The following is an 18,491-nucleotide window of genomic DNA, read 5'->3' on the forward strand; positions in this document are numbered from 1 at the left end:
GCCTCCCAGAGTGCTGGGATTACAGGCGTGAGCCACCACACCCAGACTGGATTTTTTTCTTTCTTTTTTTTTATGGAGACAGGGTCTCACTCTTCAGCCCCAGGCTGGAGTGCAATGGCATGATCTCAGATCACTACAACCTCTGCCTCCTGGGTTCAAGTGATTCTCCTGCCCCAACCTCCCGGGTAGCTGGGATTATAAGCGCCCACTACCATGCCCGGCTAATATTTGTATTTTAGTAGAGACGGGGTTTCACTATGTTGGCCAGACTGGTCTCAAACTCCTGATCTCAAGTGATCCACCTGCCTTGGCCTTTCAAAGTGCTGAGATTACAGGCATGCGCCACTGTGCCTGGCCTGATTGTTTTAATCTGACAAAACATATTTGCCTATTTTGTACATTGCTGAGACCAATAAGTTGGAAATGTCACATGAAATGACAACTCTGGATGCCAGCTCTCCGCTGTGGAGCCACAGCAGGCATAACTAATCAATCACTGAACTCTCACGAGGCCTCAGAATCTTGCTTAACCCACCTCCCCAGGTACCCATTATTCACTGTGCAGATCAGCCTGCAAATGGAAACCCCTTTGCCATCCCTCGCCTAAGCTCTGGAAGCTGGGCCCTCACGTGTTCTTTCCTGGCTCCTTCCTTCCAGACTTTGTGAAGACAGAGCGTGATGAGGCCAGTGGGCCAAAGTCCCTGAAGAGCCTCACCAGCCACGACCCCATGAAGCAGTGGGAACCCACCAACAGGTAAAGCGGGCGTGGGGTGGGTGTTCGGGGGGGGGGGTAGATGTCAGCGACTCATGACAACCTAGCATGGTTTGGCCGAGTGTGATGGCTCACGCCTATAATGCTGGCACTTTGGGAAACCAAGATGAATCACTTGAAGTCAGGAATTTGAGACCAGCCTGGCCAATATGGTGTAACCCTGTCTCTACTAAAAATACAAAAATTAGCTGGGCGTGGCGGCGCTCACCTGTAATCCCAGCTACTCAGGAGCTAAGACAGGATCACTTGAACCCAGGAAGTGGAGGTTGCAGTGAGCCAAGATTTCGCCACTGTACTCCAGCCTGGGTAACAGAGCGAGACTCCGTCTAAAAAAAAAAAAAAGAATTAGCTGGTTGTAGTAGTCTAGCTACTTGGGAGGCCGAGGTGGAAGGATTGCTTCAGCCCAGAAGGCTGAGGCTGCAGTGAGCTGTGATTGCGTGACTGCACTCCAGCCTGGGTGACAAAGTAAGACCTTGTCTCAAAAAACAAAACAAAACACACTGGCATGACTCTGCAGACCCAGGGCCTGTGAGAGGTGAGCTGGAACACAGAGAAACAAGGACCCAGAACAAGAAGCGCTAGCCCACAAGAGGTGCTCTCCTGCCTCCCCTCTGCGAGTCTCCTGACCGCTGGGGAGGTTGGTGTGACTGACAAAGCCTGGGAAACTCTAGCGTGATGGGAAGTTCAGTTTGGCTCAGCTAACATTTGTTGAACCCCTATGATGTATCCAGTTCTAGAGAAATCAAGGCAAATTCGGTGCAGTCCCTTACTTAGAACATGTGGCCTAGTGCATGAAGTGACTGCAGGGAGGGTGGAGAGATTCCAAGTCTACAAATGGTGGCTGTGTCTCCCGTGGGACCGAGGACACCAGCAATCATGGGATCTGTGGCCACCAAACCCCACCCTGTCACTAGCAAGAAGAATCAGTGGGGGAAAATGCACACCGGTTGGTCTTGGCAGAGACTGAACTGACAGCAGTACAGATGATAAAGTCTGTATTAGCAGAGGACAGACGTCCTGGGGAGCAGGGCTGCCCTCACTCGCCGATGTGGTCTTGAGTTCCAGAATCAAGTTCTGGTCTCTGCTGGCTCACCAGCCAAGGAGACGGCCATGGTAGCGGCAGACACAGCCTGTTCCTCTCCTCCCTTCCTTCCCCCACCACTCCTACCCACCAACCCTTGCCTTCACCCCAGCCACCCCCACTGCATGCGGGAACGCTCATCTCTACACACTCCCGGGTCCACTCCCAGCTTCCGAGGCTCACAGCCGTGGGCGCACACGCATGCCTTTCACTCTCCCTCCCATGACGGTCCTATCAGCAAATGCGTCCTGGCTCTGAAGTGTCTACTTGTTTCCAGAACCAGGATCAGTGTAGGAAAACAAATTCTTTTCCACTTTAACTAGCATGAGAATGAGTCTTTCTTTCTTTTTTTTTCTTTTTTTGAGATGGAATCTCGCTCTGTCGCCCAGGCTGGAGTGCTGTGGCATGATCTCGGCTCACTGCAACCTCCCCCTCCTGGGTTCAAGCAATTCCTGCCTCAGCCTCCTGAGTAGCTGGGACTACAGCCAGGATGCCACCGTGCCCGCTAATTTTTGTATTTTTAGTAGAGACAGGGTTTCGCCATGTTGGTCAGGCTGGTCTGGAACTCCTGACCTCGTGATCCACCCGCCTCAGCCTCCCAAAGTGCTGGGACTACAGACATGAGCCACTGTGCCCAGCCATGAGCATTTATCTCTTAAGCAGGCATTGGTGGAGGGAGCAAGGTACCGCTGGGGACCAGCTGGCGGTGCACATGGGAGCTGTGGAGTGTCCCTGCTAGCCTATATACTCAAACTCAGTTCTCAAGAGGCCGGTGCCTGACACAGTGGCCGCATGCTGTGTCTATTGGGGCCACCTCGCCCGGGTCTGGGCCAGCCCCTACATAGCTTTAAGCTGACTACCCCCCATTCCAGGCTCCAGCCTTGACATCTGTCACCTCACACTCATTTTTCTAAATATGCACTTGGCTGTCTCCGTGCTGATGCTGCACACAAAGACGTGAGGCTGACATGTTCCAGAAGAACCCCTGCCAGACTGCCCTGAAAATTCCCTCCTTCCTGCCACCCAGGCCACTCCCACCATCTCTCTGCGTTGCCAGCCTTGCCAGCTTTTCACTCTATCCTCTGCACCTGCTCACCAGCCTTCAGACCATCCAGGAACAGGCCAAGGCCCTCTCACATGGAAGCCTTTGCATGCACTCTTACCCCTGCCCAGAACACCCTCCCCTTCTTTCTCTCTCATCTGCTTGTCTTCTTATCTCAGTTAAAAGACCATCTCCTCAGACAGGGCCTCCTGGGGTCACCCAATGCCCAGTTGGTCCCAACACTTCACTAGTCTCCATCTTTGCCCCTTGTTACTCTGAGACTTCAGCACTACAATACTGCGTCTCTGTGCCACGGAGCTTGTCCCTCCCATCCAAAGCGAGTTCCAACAGAGACCACGGCTGCCTCACTCACAGCCATATTCCCTGCTCCTGGCCTGGGGCCGAGTGCTTACAAGGCTCTCAGTAACCACAGTGTCACACGGATGATGAATGAATGAATGAATCACTGCCCAAGAGGTGAAGGAGTTGAGGACAGCCCAAGAGAGCCCCAGGATTATCAGAGGACACTTTCCGTGGGCTGGTGCTGACCCCAAGAAGGGAAGGGGCCCTGAGATGTGACTCCGTGTCTTCCCTGCAGGGCCCCTCCGTGCAGTGGCTCCAGTATCACCGAAATCATCAATCCCAACTACATGGGAGTGGGGCCTTTCGGGCCACCAGTGCCACTGCACGTGAAGCAGACCTTGTCCCCTGACCAGCAGCCCACAGCCTGGAGCTACGACCAGCCACCCAAGGACTCCCCCCTGGGGTCCTGCAGGGGAGAAGGTCCTCCCACACCTCCCTGCCAGCCACCCATCTCACCCAAGAAGTTTTCGTCCTCAACAGCAAACCGGGGTCTCTGCCCCAGAACACAGGAGTCAAGGTGAGCATCCTCTTCATTAAGACGGTTCCCTCCCCTACTTATGAAAGCGCCCTGGGCTTTCACCCTGGAATGGAAGCCTCATGAGGGCCATGATTTGTGTTCACTTTGCTAATGACTTATCCCTGGGACCTGGAACACAGCAGGCCCCTAAATTTGTACGTGGAGTCTTCCACATCCTGATCTATTGGGGCAACTCGATTTCTTTTTAAACGGTAAAAATTTGTAAAGATATTGCCAAGAAAAGGAATCTTGTATAAAAACTATAAACATACCAAAAAACATGTTTCGACCAGGCGTGGTGGCTCACACCTGTAATCCCAGCACGTTGGGAGGCTGAGGCAGGTGGATCACTTGAGGTTAAGAGTTTGAGACCAGCCTGGCCAACATGGTAAAACCCTATCTCTACTAAAAATACAAAAATTAGCCAGGCGCAGTGGCTCACGCCTATAATCCTAGCTACTTGGGAGTCTGAGGCAGGAGAATCCCTGAACCCAGGAGACAGAGGGTGCAGTGAGCCAAGACTGTACCACTGCACTCCAGCCTGGGTGACAGAGCAAGACTCAGTCTTGGGGAAAAAAAAAAATTCGAGAGCTAGTGAACCTCAGGCATCTTCTACTCCCTAGAGGGCTCCGTGGAACAGGGGTGGGAATTTCCATGGAGACCCTGCTCGCACTACGTGATGCCCCTCTTTTTTCTCGACCACGAGGTTCCCTGTCCTATAAGCAGCTTCCTAGTCTCTCCTGTGGGGGACACTTAGTTAGAAACTGGAACTAGGAATGTAAACGTCAGGCAGAGCAGCCGACCTGTAGAGAAAGGAGGCCTGGCCCTGAAACTCTGGGGAAGCCCCAGATGGTAGAAAATACTGATCAGAGTCTAGAACTGGTTCTGGCAGAAGAATGGGAGCCAGATAGGAGACTGGGCCGGGCAGCCAAGGAACGAGGCCGGCACTTCCCAAAGGCACAGCTGCTCTCGGATGATGCTGGCACAGAGCAGAGCCAACCACGGGCACGTTGTGGATACACAAGTGGGGAGCTCTACATGTTTCTAGTAGCTGCAGGATGCCAGACAGACATGAAAGTGCAGCCCCAATTACCAACGATTTGAGATGTGTAGAGTGGCATGAGCATTGTCCTCCCTCCAGGCTCTTTGCCGGCAAATCATAACCTCAGGGGTTCACCCTCAGCCTGTCTTCCCCAACACTGGGTTTTTCTTCATCTTTTCTCCATGAGAACTTGGATGCTGTCCGCCACATGGGGGACAGAGCCAGCAGAGGGTGTGTTCTCCATCACACTGCCCTCCAGCTCCCACCTTCCCAGGTGTGGCCTGGTGGGGCCTTCCTCTGGATGGAGGAGCTGTTGACACTCTCATTTCTCAAGATGTGCAAGATATGCTCTAAAAAATGGACAGGCTGGGCACAGTGGCTCACGCCTGTAATCCCAGCACTTAGGCCACAGTGGGCAAATCACTTGAGGTCAAGAGTTCGAGACCAGCCTGGCCAACATGGTGAAACCCATCTCTACTAAAAATACAAATATTAGCCAGGTGTGGTGGCGCACGCCTATAATCCCAGCTACTTGGGAGGCTGAGACATGAGAATGACTTGAATCCAGGAGGTGGAGTTTGCAGTGAGCTGAGGTCACACCCCTGCACTTTAGCCTGGGTGACAGAGCAAGACTCTGTCTCAAAAAAAAAAAAAAGGGATAGATGAGAGGAAGTCAGGAAGAGAGAGAAAAAAGGACAAGACAGGACAGCCCTGGAGCTCGGCTCAGCTGCCTCTCTCTACCGCTGTACAGCGTGTTGATAGGATGCTAGACTCTGGTCATTCCCTAAGAAACTTGTGAGGAGGAGAAACAACTTCAGTTTCCTGCCCCAGAAATATGAGGACAAAAGGCACTATTTGGTGGGTATGCAGGTGCCCGTGTGGCCACCTCTTTGGAGACCCCAGGAAATGGAGCTCTAAGCAACCAGAAAGAACAAGGAGTGTGATTATTGGTGTTAAGTGAATGCCTCTCAGTTCCCGAAGCAAATGGATCTTGGTGCTTAACAACGAGCACACAGCTTGGCGGAAGCATGTTCTCCACAGCCCCATGGTGACAACTGCAGACAGGCCAGCATCCATGGGCAAGGGGCCCCCAGGGTGCACTTCTGACTCACTGCGCGCCAAGGAGGCGCTTGGAGCCTGGATCCCTGCAGCCCCCACACCTGCTTCATCCCTTTCCGCTGCTCCAGGTCCCGGGCTCAGCCAAAGCTAAGGCTGTGGAAGGGGTGTTACAAGACCATCAGTGTCTCCCCACCATCACCCAGACCCACGTGCAGGGACTGACCTTCCCAGTTTGCCAAGTACGGTCCCAGTTTTAATTAATTAATTAATTAATTAATTAATTTTTTGAGACGAAGTTTTACTCTTATTGCCCAGGCTGGAGTGCAGTGGCACGATCTCGGCTCACTGCAACCTTTGGTTTCCAGGCTCAAGCAATGCTCCTGCCTCAGCCTCCCAAGTAGCTGGGATTACAGGCGTGCACCACCATGCCCAGCTAATTTTTCTATTTTTTAGTAGAGACGGGATTTCTCCGTGTTGGTCATACTGGTCCCAAACTCCTAACCTCAGGTAATCTGTCCACCTCGGCCTCCCAGAGCTCTGGGATTACGGGCGTGAGCCACCGCGCTCAGCCTCTGTCCCAGTTTTAGCACTGAAAGTCCCACATCCAGGAAACCCTTCAGTCCTGCACAAGCAAGGAGGACTACTGGTCACCCCAGACCGAAGCTGTGCGGTTAGGAAAGGGACTCTTTCAGCCCCTGGCCAGTGCTTAACTGCTTTAGAGAAGAGTCTTTGCTCTTCTGAATCTGAGAAGTAGAGTTATTTGCTGCAGGAATTTTAACTCTGTCCCCTGGATATCTGTTCCCTTATTCAACAACTGTGGCCTGCTATAGCAGTCAATTTCTTGCTACCTTTGGTCAGGGGAATAAGACTTACTTTTGAGTTTTTTGTGGTTTTCCCCAGTCTTCCCCGGCTGCCCCCACCAAGCCTTCCCCTCTAAGCGCGACAGAAGCCTCCTCCTAGAGGGAAAGCTTCTCTGGTCTCTACCATGCTGCTCTTTTCCCAGAGGAGTGAGCTTTGGAGTCACAAAAAGGCTTGCACCCAGGGCTCTCTTCCTGGTCCAGCCCCCAGTTCTCTGAAGTGAGCCCCTCCTCCATCTCAGCCCCTGAGAGAGGGTGGTCAGAGGTCAGGACTTCTTGCTCCTTCATCTGAAAACTTGTGGCCACTGCCAGCTGCACCCTCCTGTGCCCTCTTCCCTTGGCTAACTCACAGCAACGGCCTTTAAGGGCCCACACGCAGGTGCAAAGAGGCCTGCAGGTGGAGGGGCGCTTTCCAAAGTCCTTGTTCAAGGCCCCAGCAATTTCTATGTACGCACCTGCTCTAAGGTGTTTCCAAAAAGTAGTGGGCAACACTCCCAGGTGCACAGTCAGGCTCCCTTTGGCGTGTCCCTGAGCCTAGCCTCCCTGGAGCCCCATAGCATCTCACAGGCATCTGTGCAAAGACAACGTCCCACCTTTGTCCCCTGAGCCCACACCTGGTCCCCAAAGAGTCACTGTTGAGTGCCTTTGAGCAGCATCTCAGCACACAGCCCATCAGCGACAGGCGTGGCAGCCTCAGCAGCTCAGTGGGTTCCCAGGCATCCACAATAGCTTCCTTTTTTGTAGAAAGCAGAACCTAGAACACTCCCCTGGGAGATTCTGCTGCTGGTCAGGAAGTAAAATGTGTTTCCATTCCTCATTCTCCTAATTTGCTCAGCAGGAAATCACCTCCAGTCAGAGCAATGATGAATCAGAATACAAGCAAAGGCAGCGCTTGCCTACTTTGGGTCACACACAGACGCTTCCCCTGCCCGTGAGTGGAGCAGGCCTTTCTTCTAGCTACTGGCTTTGGTTTCCCCAGTACTCGCAAGTGTCCAAATTCCCTCTGACTTTCACCATGAGCACCACGTGTTCCTTCTGCTGTGAGTTAGGAGAGCCTTCCAGGCAGGGGACTTCATGTGTTAACCGGGATGTCGGCCCCCTGAGCTCAGATTCTGTCCTTGTTTGTGGCTGCGTTGCTGTGCCTGGGGAAGGGTCTCATGCACAAGTTTGGCAGATGGAGCCTCTTGAGCATTCACCCTCAAGTAGCACTTCCTGTGGAGGTGTGATCGCCTTCCCGAGCGGTCATGCAAGTGCCGGGTCAGAGCAGAATGGCTGGAGTCAGAGGAGAGGCTGTGGGGAGGGGATGGGAGGGGCTAGGAAAGGAGGCCTGTTGGCTGGAGACAGGGAGGGGCCGTGGAGAGCAGGTACATCTGATGAGGATGAGGGGTTGATATTGAGGTGCCAAATAAGTTCTCGCTTCATTTCTCCTACAAATCCGCCAGTGCCGTGCCCCTTGCTCATGGATGCTCTGATGTGAACGGTTTTTATGGTAGAAAAGGTCCTAGGCCAGAACTGAGGTTGTCTTTGAGGACAACGTATGATGAATACAGTACTGCTTCCTCTTTCTTTTTCCACTTGAGGTGAAATTCACATAACATAAAATTAACCATTTCAAAATGAACAGTTTGCTAGGCTGGGCACAGCGGCTTGTGCCTGTAATCCCAGCTCTTTGGGAGGCCAAAGTGAGAGGATTGCCTGAGGCCAAGAGTTCAGGACTAGCCTGGGCAATATAGTGAGACCTCCAACTCTATAAAATAAAACAAAACAAAACAAAAAATAGCCCAGCCTGGTGGTACTGCCTGTAGTCCCAGCTACTTGGGAGTCTAAGGGGAAGGATCACTTGAGCCCAGGAGTTTGAGACCAGCCTAGGCAACACAGTGAGACCTCCAACTCTATAAAATAAAACAAAACAAAACAAAAAATAGCCCAGCCTGGTGGTACTGCCTGTAGTCCCAGCTACTTGGGAGTCTAAGGGGAAGGATCACTTGAGCCCAGGAGGTTGAGGCAGCAGTGAGCCATGATCGCACCACTGCACTCTAGCCTGGGCGACAGAGCAAGACTCTGTCTCTAAGACGAAACAAGACAAAGCAATTTGGTGGCATTCAGTACATTTACAACGTTACACATCTCTATCTAGTTCAGAAACATTTTTATCACCCCAAAGAAAGAGCCATTAGGCAGCCACGCCCCCATGTTCTTCTCCCCTGAACATGTGTCTTTCCTGCTCTGTCCCCAGCTCTAGGCCCAGTGACCTGGGGAAGAATGCAGGGGATGGGCTGCCTCAGGAGGACCTGCTGCTGACAAAGCCAGAGATGTTTGAGAACCCCCTGTATGGCTCCGTGAGTGCCTTCCCTAAGCCTGCTCCCAGGAAGGACCAGGAATCCCCAAAAATGCTGCGGAAGGAGCCCCCGCCCTGCCCAGAACCCGGCCTCTTGTCGCCCAGCATTGTGCTCACCAAAGTCCAGGAGACTGAGCGCAGCGAGGGGCCAGCCAAGCAGGCGCCCGCGCCCCGGCTGCGCTCCTTCACCTGCTCGTCCTCCACTGAGGGCAGGGCGGCCAGCGGGGACAAGAGCCAAGGGAAGCCCAAGACCCCGGCCAACTCTCAGGCCCCGGTGCCAGCCAAGAGGCCCATCAAGCCTTCCAGGTCGGAAATGAACCAGCAGACACTGCCCACCCCGACTCCACGGCCGCCGCTGCCAGTCAAGAGCCCGGCAGTTCTGCACCTGCAGCACTCCAAGGGCCGTGACTACCGTGACAACACCGAGCTCCCGCACCACGGCAAGCACCGGCCAGAGGAGGGGCCACCGGGGCCGCTAGGCAGGACTGCCATGCAGGTGCGCTGCGCCACACGAGGGCTTGTGTGCATGTATGTGCGTGTGCATGCCTGAGTGCGTATGTGTGTGTGTATGCATGTGTGTGCATGTGTGCGTGCATGTGTGTGTGTATGCATGCGTGTGTGCGTGCATGTGTACACTTGCTTGTGATAGTCCTGGTAACTACTCCATGAGAAGGGAGAGTCAGGATTTGAACCCAGGCCTGCCTGTCCCACACATGCCTGGCCCTGCTTTGCCTCTGCAGCAGTTGTTGAAAGGAAGAAAGGCAGGGCTGTGGATAAACTCTTAGTCCAGTGTCAGGCCCAGAGGAAGAAGATTCCATAAAGAAGAGGAGCCTAAATCATTTATATCTCATTGTTGTTGTTATTATTATTATTTTGAGATGGAGTTTTGCTCTTTGTTGCCCAGGCTAGAGTGCAGTGGCGTAATCTCGGCTCTCTGCAACTTCCACCTCCCGGGTTCAAGGGAGTCTCCTGCCTCAGCCCCCCGAGTAGCTGAGATTACAGGCAGCCACCACCACGCCCGGCTAATTTTTGTATTTTTAGTAGAGATGAGGTTTTACCGTGTTGGCCAGGCTGGTCTCAAACTCCTGACCTCAGGTGATCCGCCTGCCTTGGCCTCCCAAAGTGCTAGGATTACAGGTGTGAGCCACCGCACCTGGCCTCATTGTTATTATTAATTTGCATTCATACTTGAAAGTTTCCCAATATTTTAGAGAATTCAGCACACTTTCCCCCTCCTTGGTGTAAAATAAAAAAATTTTTGAGCAAAACCAACAGCAGTTAAGAACAGACTCCAGAGCCAGGCTGTGTTGGGTTTGAATCCCAGCCCTCCCACTTCCTGGCTCTGTGCCATGAGCCTCAGTTTACTCATCTGTAAAAAGGGGCTGTTAATGGCACCTGCCTCACAGAGTTAGAAGGACAATCGCATCGTAGACTATTATGAATTATTACCATATGTTATCATCCATATAGAAATTATATATTTATATATTTACATTTCTGTTATTCATAACATATTTCATATATATACTATACATATTACATATGTGTATATATTATATGTGTATGTGCATATTAAGCATGTGTATATGTTTTATATATATATATATGACTTACCTAAGCATGGTGCCATGTAGTTCCAGCTACTGAGGAGGCCGAGGCACGAGGCTAGCTGGAGCCCAAGTTAAAGGCTGCAGTGAGCTATGATTGCACCACTGTGCTCCAGCCTAGGCAACAGAGTAAAAACAATTTTTTAACATAACTAGGTAAAGTACTTGGAACGTTGGGTGCTGGCCCTTCTCAGCTACATGTTAAAGGAAGCCTGGCCTAGCCCACAGCATGCAGGGCCATGGGCCACGTAGTTCAATGTGGCCTGGTGAGAACGAGCCCTGACAGCCCTCTGTTCTCCTCCCACAGTGAAGCCCTCGGTGAGCTGCCGGTGAGTCGGGAGCCCAGAGGAACAGCGTGAAGCCACTGGGAACCTCTCCCGGGACCTCCTGCTGGCTCCTCCTACCCAGCTTCCTACGCAAGGCTTTGTGTTTTTCAGGAAAGGGCCTAGCTTCTGTGTGGCCCATGGAGTTCACTGCCTGTGAGACTTGGCACCAAGTGCTGAGGCTGGAAGAGAAACGCGTGCCAGACAGGCAACAGACAGTCTGCTCTTGGTACTTGAGACTCTGGTGCCTTGTTCAGGGCGCCATCTGAAGAAAGGAACTGCAGCACCGATTTGAGGGTGGAGATATAAATAATAATAATATTAATAATAATAATGGCCACATGGATGGAACACTCGCTGTGTGCCAAGAGCCGTGCTAAGTGCTTTATGAACCTTCATCGTATCAGGATGACCTCGAGAGCTGAGGCTCTAGCCAGTGAAAACCACGACCCAAACCCACCAGTTCCAAACGGAGGAGTTTGGAGAAAGCATTAAGAAGGCCAGTGCCCTCCTGGAGCGAGACAAGGGCTTGGCCTTAGGGAGCTGAAGAGTCTGGGTAGCTTGTTTCAGGTACAAGAAGCCTGTTCTGTCCAGCTTCAGTGACGCGAGCTGCTTTAGCTAAAGCCTTGGGGGCCCTGCGTAGCTGGGTGGCAAGTAGGATTACCTGGCTTCTCAGTTCTTTAGTTGGAAGGAGCAGGAAATCAGCTCCTACCCTCAGCGGAGAGATCTGACCTCAGCCTGGGCCAGGGATGCCAGGGCCTGTGCCAGGTTCCTTGTGCCCTCCTCGAGGTGGGCAGCCACCACCAGCCACAGCGCAGCCGAGCCCCCAACACATATTCCATCATGCAGATGGAAGAGTCTTTGCTGTTGCTCCTGAAAGCCATGCTCTCCAGCCTGGCTGCCAGGGAGGGTGGGCCTCGTGGTTCCAGGCTCTTGAAATAGTGTAGCCTTTTCTTCTTAGCTCTGTGGCTTTCAGCTCTGCTTCCTTGGTTATTAGGAGAATAGATGGGTGATGTCTTTCCTTGTGTTGCTTTTCAACATCGCAGAATTAATGTAGGGAGCTAAACCCAGAGGCATGTGTGGACGCAGGGGAAGGGTATGCGCCCCACATTCCCACGGTGGAAGCGTGCGTGACCAATAAATTGTGCCTTTCTCGCTCAGCTGTGTGTGTGTTGTTTTTCTTGACATTCGGATCCATAGATGTCCTTCTAGACTGCAGGGTCACCAGAGGGCCCAACTGGGGCAGTTAAGGGTTCATGGTGGTGACGAATGGTGTTGCCCTGGCCAATGGGACACCACAGAGCCAGCCTGAAGCTAGCCCTGGACTGGGAACGGCGGAAACAGCACTCCTTCCCTCCACACATCTTCCTGGCACTCCAAGCAACCTGCAGCCACCCAGATGCCACGAGCATCCCCTTCAAACCTGCTCTCCTGCAGCCCACAAGTTTCTCCCAGCTTTTATAAGTTTTCACTGCTTAAGCTGCAGAGCCAAAAAAACACGTCAGCCATGCAATGTATAATACACATATATTATACACATTAAAGGCAATGGCTCACACCTGTAATCTCAGCACTTTGGGAGGCCAAGGCGGGTGGATCACAAGGGCAGGAGTTCAAGACCAACCTGGCCAACATGGTGAAACCCTGTCTCTACTAAAAATACAAAAATTAGCCAGGTGTGGTGGCACGCACCTGTAATCCCAGCTACTCGGGAGGCTGAGGCAGGAGAATCACTTGAACCTGGGAGGTGGATGTTGCAGTGAGCCGAGATTATGCCACTGCACTCCAGCCTGCGTGACAGAGCGAGACTCTCTCAAAATTAAAAAAAAAAAAAAGAAGAAGAAAAAAAAGCATGTCAACACTTCCCAGGTCAGGGAGCAGCCCCCAGCCCAGAGGCACAGTGCAGGCCACTTCCAGGGCACCTCTGCGCCACCTCGGGCTGCCTGGCCTCGGCTCATGCTCACAGACACCAGGCCTGGGTTCCAGGCACGGCTTGGAGCAGTGTCTTTGGCAGCCTCAGAGCAAACCATTCACTGCCGTGCCTCAGTGCTACGTGGAGCCCAGCAGGGGCAGGACTGAGTATCTGCTGGGACCACAGCTCCCTACCCCCACTCAGGTGTCCCTGCCCTGCGGGCTTACTTCCTGGTGTCCATATAGAACCTAACCTAAGTCCCAGGCCCCAGCCTCTGACTCAACACACCAAGGGCCAGGGCGGAGAGAGAGCGGGAGACACCCAAACATTCTTTGGCCTCCCAGCCCCCATTACCAGAGCTGAGGACCCGGGCATGGATGCTCGTGGTCTGGGGAACTCACTGGCTGCTGGGTGGGCTGACCTGCTACACAAGTGCCATCAGCTGCTCACCCACAGGGAGAATGGCAAGTCCAAGGCCCCATGCCCACTTGAGATGGATGTCTAGGCACTCCCCAGGATTTCTGTGGGTTCCCAGGAGACATGGGTAGGAGAGCCGCTGTATTGGGCATGCCTCATGCTCCCCCTCGCCTGCTCTGAGTTCTAGTTACTCAACCAACTGCAGTGCCCCCTCCACAGTCAAACCCAAGGCTGCTGTGGGGTCCTGGCTTTGATCGCACTTGGTCAGTCAGCAGAGGCCCACCTGGTGCTCAGAACAGGAAACACTGTGGAATGCAAGAACTTTCATCACTGTCTTTTCCATCTTTCAGCCCCACACCCACCCCTGGAGGTCTGGCCACCTTCTCCTTAGGCTCTGGGCTGCCAGGATCTTCGGGGTTCCACCTTAACCAGGGCTCTCTCCTGTCTCTCCTTTCCTGACAATTCCCGGCTTCCAAACACCCAATTTCCCCCTCTGGCAGCGTGAGGGGGAACCCAGACATCCCCACCTCCTTATCACCTACGAAATTCACCTCCAAGTAATTCGCCTACACCAGGCTCCCTAACCAAGAAGGCATGTCAGTTAGCCAGCTCTCCTCATCAAAGTGCTCCCTTCCTGGGATGAATTCCACCACTCTCTGAGACTGCAGATGCTGCCACAGTCACTGTTACTTTTAAGAGGCAATTTTTTCCTTCTCTGCATCACGCCATGAAGGCTGGTTGAGAGCAGCAGAGTTTGTGCCGACAGGAAGGTGTTACCCTCACAACGGACAGTCCGTAGCCACGCAGCTCTTCCCAGCGCCTCCAGCCCCTGCAGCCTGGAAGGCAGCACCTGCAGCCCATGCACCTGCAGGGACAGAGTCGGCCACCGGCTCCTCCTCCTTCCTGCATTTCCATTTTTTTCACACCATTTTCCCCACCCTGATAGGAAAGAAATTAGTGAGTCATTCAGAAAAGCTCTCTCCCACAGCTACCTTCCCTAATCCCAGCCTACCAGGTTGTCATCTTTGCATGTCCTTAAAATAGCTCCTTTCTCTTGGCAAACAAATTTCCATGGAGACCCAGCTATGGGAAGGCCCAGAAGCTCTCTGCAAGGCAGCAAACTCAGCTCCCAGCCTTCACTCCGACAGAGACCCTTTATAATTCAAATGTGTGGTCTCGCCCCCACAGACACTCCCACCCACGAAGGGCCCATTTTGGGAAATCTGCACTGCCCAGGGAACACACTGACAGGTTGAGTCTAGGTACGGACAATCTATTTTCTTCTCTTTTTTTTTTTTTTTTTTTTTTTGAGAAGGAGTCTCAACTCTGTTGCCTGGGCTGGAGTGCAGTGGTACCATCTCAGCTCATTGCAACCTCCGCCTCCCGGGTTCAAGTAATTCTCCTGCCTCAGCCTCCAGAGTAGCTGGGATTGCAGGCACCCACCACTACACCCAACTAATTCTTTCTATTTTTAGTAGAAATGGGGTTTCAACATTTGGCCAGGCTGGTCTCGAACTCCTGACCTCGTGATTTGCCTGCCTCAGCCTCCCAAAGTGCTGGAATTACAGGTGTGAGCTACCGCACCTGACCTGGACAATCTATTTTCTTGTTATTTTCTGATGGGGTGGCTGGCAAGTGCTGGCGAGTTCTCTCTCAAGTCACAGCAGACCAAATCACTGGGCTTACCAGTGACTAATCTGACACCAGGCATACCCAGCTCACGCTCTTCCTCCATGCACTTGACCACACACATTGATGGTATGCATTAGACCTTCGGGGTCAGTGCTTCTATTGAGGGAGGCCATGGGGTGGGGAGGTATCCTGGGCTGTGGGAACAGACAGAAGGGGGCTTAAATGTCTTTTATTTCCTAAAACTATGATCTTGCACAGGTTACTTAGCTTTTCTGAGCCTCAGTCTCCTCATCCATACAATGGAAGGAGGCTACCTTGTGCCTGGTGTGGCTGTCGAAGATTCACTAAGCTCATCTCTGCAAAGCCCCTGGCTGGGTCCCTGGCCTGCTGCAGGGGTTCATTGAGTGCCATCCCGATCCCTCGTCCTGGGAGACAAGGCAGTGAGGGAGGGCACCACACACAGCATTGGAAAGGAAACAAAGAGCTTCAGGGATGCAGGGATGTCCAAGACGGAGGTAAAGGCAAGAGTGTGAGTAAATAAACAAGGCAGGACATCCTGGGGGCAAGGCAAGGCTGTGAAAAGCCATGAAGAGCAGAGAGCTAGGCTAGGCAGAGGTGTGACTAACTGAGGCCGGGGGAACTAGATGAGGCCAGGTAGGCTCTCTGAGGCTAAGGAGGGGCTACTTGAGGTCAAGGAGGGGTGAGGAAGACTGGTTGAAGCCAGAGGTATGTGTGGATTTCTCTAGCTACACAGAGCAGAGCTGCTCAGATGACCTGAGCCAATGGGAGCAGACTCAGGGGACGCAGAGGAACACTTCATAGGGCAGTTCTGGGCAGTGCTTCTGGCCACTAGGGACAAGCAGGCAGATCCAGTCACCACAGAGCAGCTTTGTGGCCCACGCAGCTCTGGGCATGTCCCTGCGAGACTCGGCTCCTGCACTTGTCTCTCCCTCCTTTGATTTTTTCTTTTCTTTTTCTTTTTCTTTTTTTTTTTTTTTTTTGAGACAGTCTTGCTTTACTGCCAGGCTGGAGTGCAGTGGCTCAATCTCAGCTCAGTGCAACCTCTGCCTCCCAGGCTGAAGCAATTCTCCTGCCTCGGCCTCCTGAGTAGCTGGGACTATAGGCATGCACCACCACGCCCAGCTAATTTTTGTATTTTTAGTAGAGATGGGCTTTCACCGTGTTGGCCGATATGGTCTCGATCTCTTGACCACGCGATCTGCCCACTTCGGCCTCCCAAAGTGCTGGGACTATAGGTGTGAGCCACCGCGCCCGGCCCTTCTTTGGCTTTTTCTTCCTCCTTCCCTAACCGTGTCAATGACTTGCAGCGCTGCTTCATCCTGCAGGGAAGGGGGAGCCTTGGGGACTCCGGAGTAGACAATGACGTGCTTGCTCAGCGTTTAGGAAGATCAAGAACAGTATGAGGCAAGCAAGATTCAGGGGGTGCAAAAGGTAACTGACACTCTCCAGTGCTCGCCCCGAACCTGCACCACCTCATATTTAAACATCCCCCGCACCCATGCCTGACTTGCCTCCCCTTCACCCAAGCCCTGCAAAGCAGGCAGAAAAGTGCAAGTTAGATTCCAGAAGGAGCCAAATTCCTGTGGCTGAAAGGCAGCGACGCTCCGACCCGCAGCCCTGGCAGGGCCTTGGAAAGGGAAGGAAGGGCTGGGGGTGCGGACGGGAGAGGTCGGTCGTCCTCTACATCATGTGGAATTGTGTTTCAGTGCATGGCTATAAATTGAATTTCCAGGCCTTATTTAGATAGAGTACATCCCCAGAAATGGTTTGTCCTGCTTCTGTTATTTTTAAAAAGCACTCTGTTTAGGTAGTCGTTGAGAGCACAGACTCTGGAGCCAAACTGCTTAAACATGTCAAAAATGTTCTAGGCTGTGAGCATTGGTGCGGAAGAAGGCAACATCCCCAGCTTCCAGAAGAAGCCAATGCATGGGTCACCAGTTACATTGCCATGCAGTAAGTAAGAGGTATGCAACAAAAGCCCCAGGCGATGAATTTCCTTTCAGGTTAGCTGGACAATGCTTTATGATTTAGTGTTTAGGATTCAGAATGATAACTAGACTGGTGCTGAGGATCTCCAACTCTGGGGTCAGAACACTTGGGTTCAGCCCCCAGCCCTACGACCTACCACTGACTGGCAGGCCATGTGTCCATGGCTAAGTACTTCGCTTCAGTTTCTCCATCTGTAAAAAGGAGACAATAATGACATCAACTTCACAGGGGCCTTGTGAGGATTAAAAGACATGCTAATGTCAATAGCCTTGGCTGCATGTAAGCACTCAATCAATGTCATTCTTATCAACAGCTTTGTGGCGGTCATCTATTGCTGCGTAACAAACAGCTCCAAAACTTAAAATAATGACAACACTTATTTTGCTCACAAATCTGTAACTTGGGCAGGGCTTGTTGCGGACAACAAGTGTGCTTACTGGGTGTGCTTGAAGGCTGGGGACTGGAACCATCTGAAGTTTCATTCACTCACAAGTCCAGTGGTTAACGCTGGCATCAGTGGGGACCTCAGTTGGCCTGGGGTGTAGCGAGAGCGCCTATGACACTTAACGTATGGTTTTCCTGGACGACTCTCTGGCTTCTTCACAACACCCTTGGCTGGGTTCCAAGAGCCAGGAGAGAAAGAGAGAGATGGAGTGAGAGAAAGAAAGAGAGAATGAGAGCACGTGCCAGGTGGAAGCCATATTGCCTCCTGTGACCTAGCCTCTGAAGTCCTGCTGAATCATTTCTACTGCTTTCTACTTGAAGCAAGCCCACATTCAAGAGGGAGGGAATTAGACTCCACCTTTTGATGAGTGAAATGTTAAAGACCTTGCAGGTATATTTTAAAATCCCACAGCCTGGAAGAGCAATGTTGATTTTAACGGAGAGTTTTCCAGATGGGGCAGTAATGAGACGACAATCATACTGTACAATCCACAGAAAGCTTCTCTAAATACCCACTCTTCTCCCAAAGGACGTCAGGGCAGCCCAGCCACCCAGCTCTCCTCTCTGCACCCATTCTCCCTCACATTCCTCTCTGTTCTAGTTCACGCCTTCCCAGGTTTATAAAGTGAAATTGAGACTTACAGCTTTTTCCTTTCTCCATGGTCCATATCCATCGATTCCCTCAACTGAACCAACAAAGTCTTTCCTCCTTAAGAAGGTGAGAGAGAGTAGGTTGCCACTCTAATATTTTTCATGCATGTGTGCGTATGTGTGTGTGTATACACACAAACACATCTATATATTTGAAAATATATAAACCCAATCATTTTAACTTAGTAATTATATTTGCAAATTAACTCCATAATTTGAATAGACTAGACATTTATATATGCACATAACCCATGAATATAAAGATACATGCCTAAGCCCGGGGGTGGCTCACGTCTGTACTCCCAACACTTGAGGAGGCAGGGGCAGGCAAATCACAAGGTCAAGAGATCGAGACAATCCTGGCCAACATGGTGAAACCCCATCTTTACTAAAAATACAAAAGTTAGCTGGGCATGGTGGCGCA

At 52.1% G+C, this 18,491-nt stretch overlaps 1 protein-coding gene across 1 annotated transcript in view; it reads left to right on the top strand.

Moving 5' to 3' along the window:
- INPP5D (inositol polyphosphate-5-phosphatase D) overlaps positions 1–12,161 on the top strand; it is a 150,626-nt gene extending 138,465 nt beyond the window's left edge. Inside the window, exons 24-27 of the mRNA XM_037741780.1 lie at positions 658–754; positions 3,494–3,775; positions 8,976–9,567; positions 10,986–12,161. Of these exons, the coding sequence (XP_037597708.1) occupies positions 658–754; positions 3,494–3,775; positions 8,976–9,567; positions 10,986–10,988 (974 nt within the window). The 3' untranslated portion in view covers positions 10,989–12,161. The remainder of the gene's footprint in view (positions 1–657; positions 755–3,493; positions 3,776–8,975; positions 9,568–10,985) is intronic.
- Positions 12,162–18,491: the final 6,330 nt, after the last annotated feature.

The sequence above is a fragment of the Cebus imitator genome, unplaced genomic scaffold (assembly GCF_001604975.1).
Source record: "Cebus imitator isolate Cc_AM_T3 unplaced genomic scaffold, Cebus_imitator-1.0 Scaffold106, whole genome shotgun sequence".
Lineage (NCBI taxonomy): Eukaryota > Metazoa > Chordata > Mammalia > Primates > Cebidae > Cebus > Cebus imitator.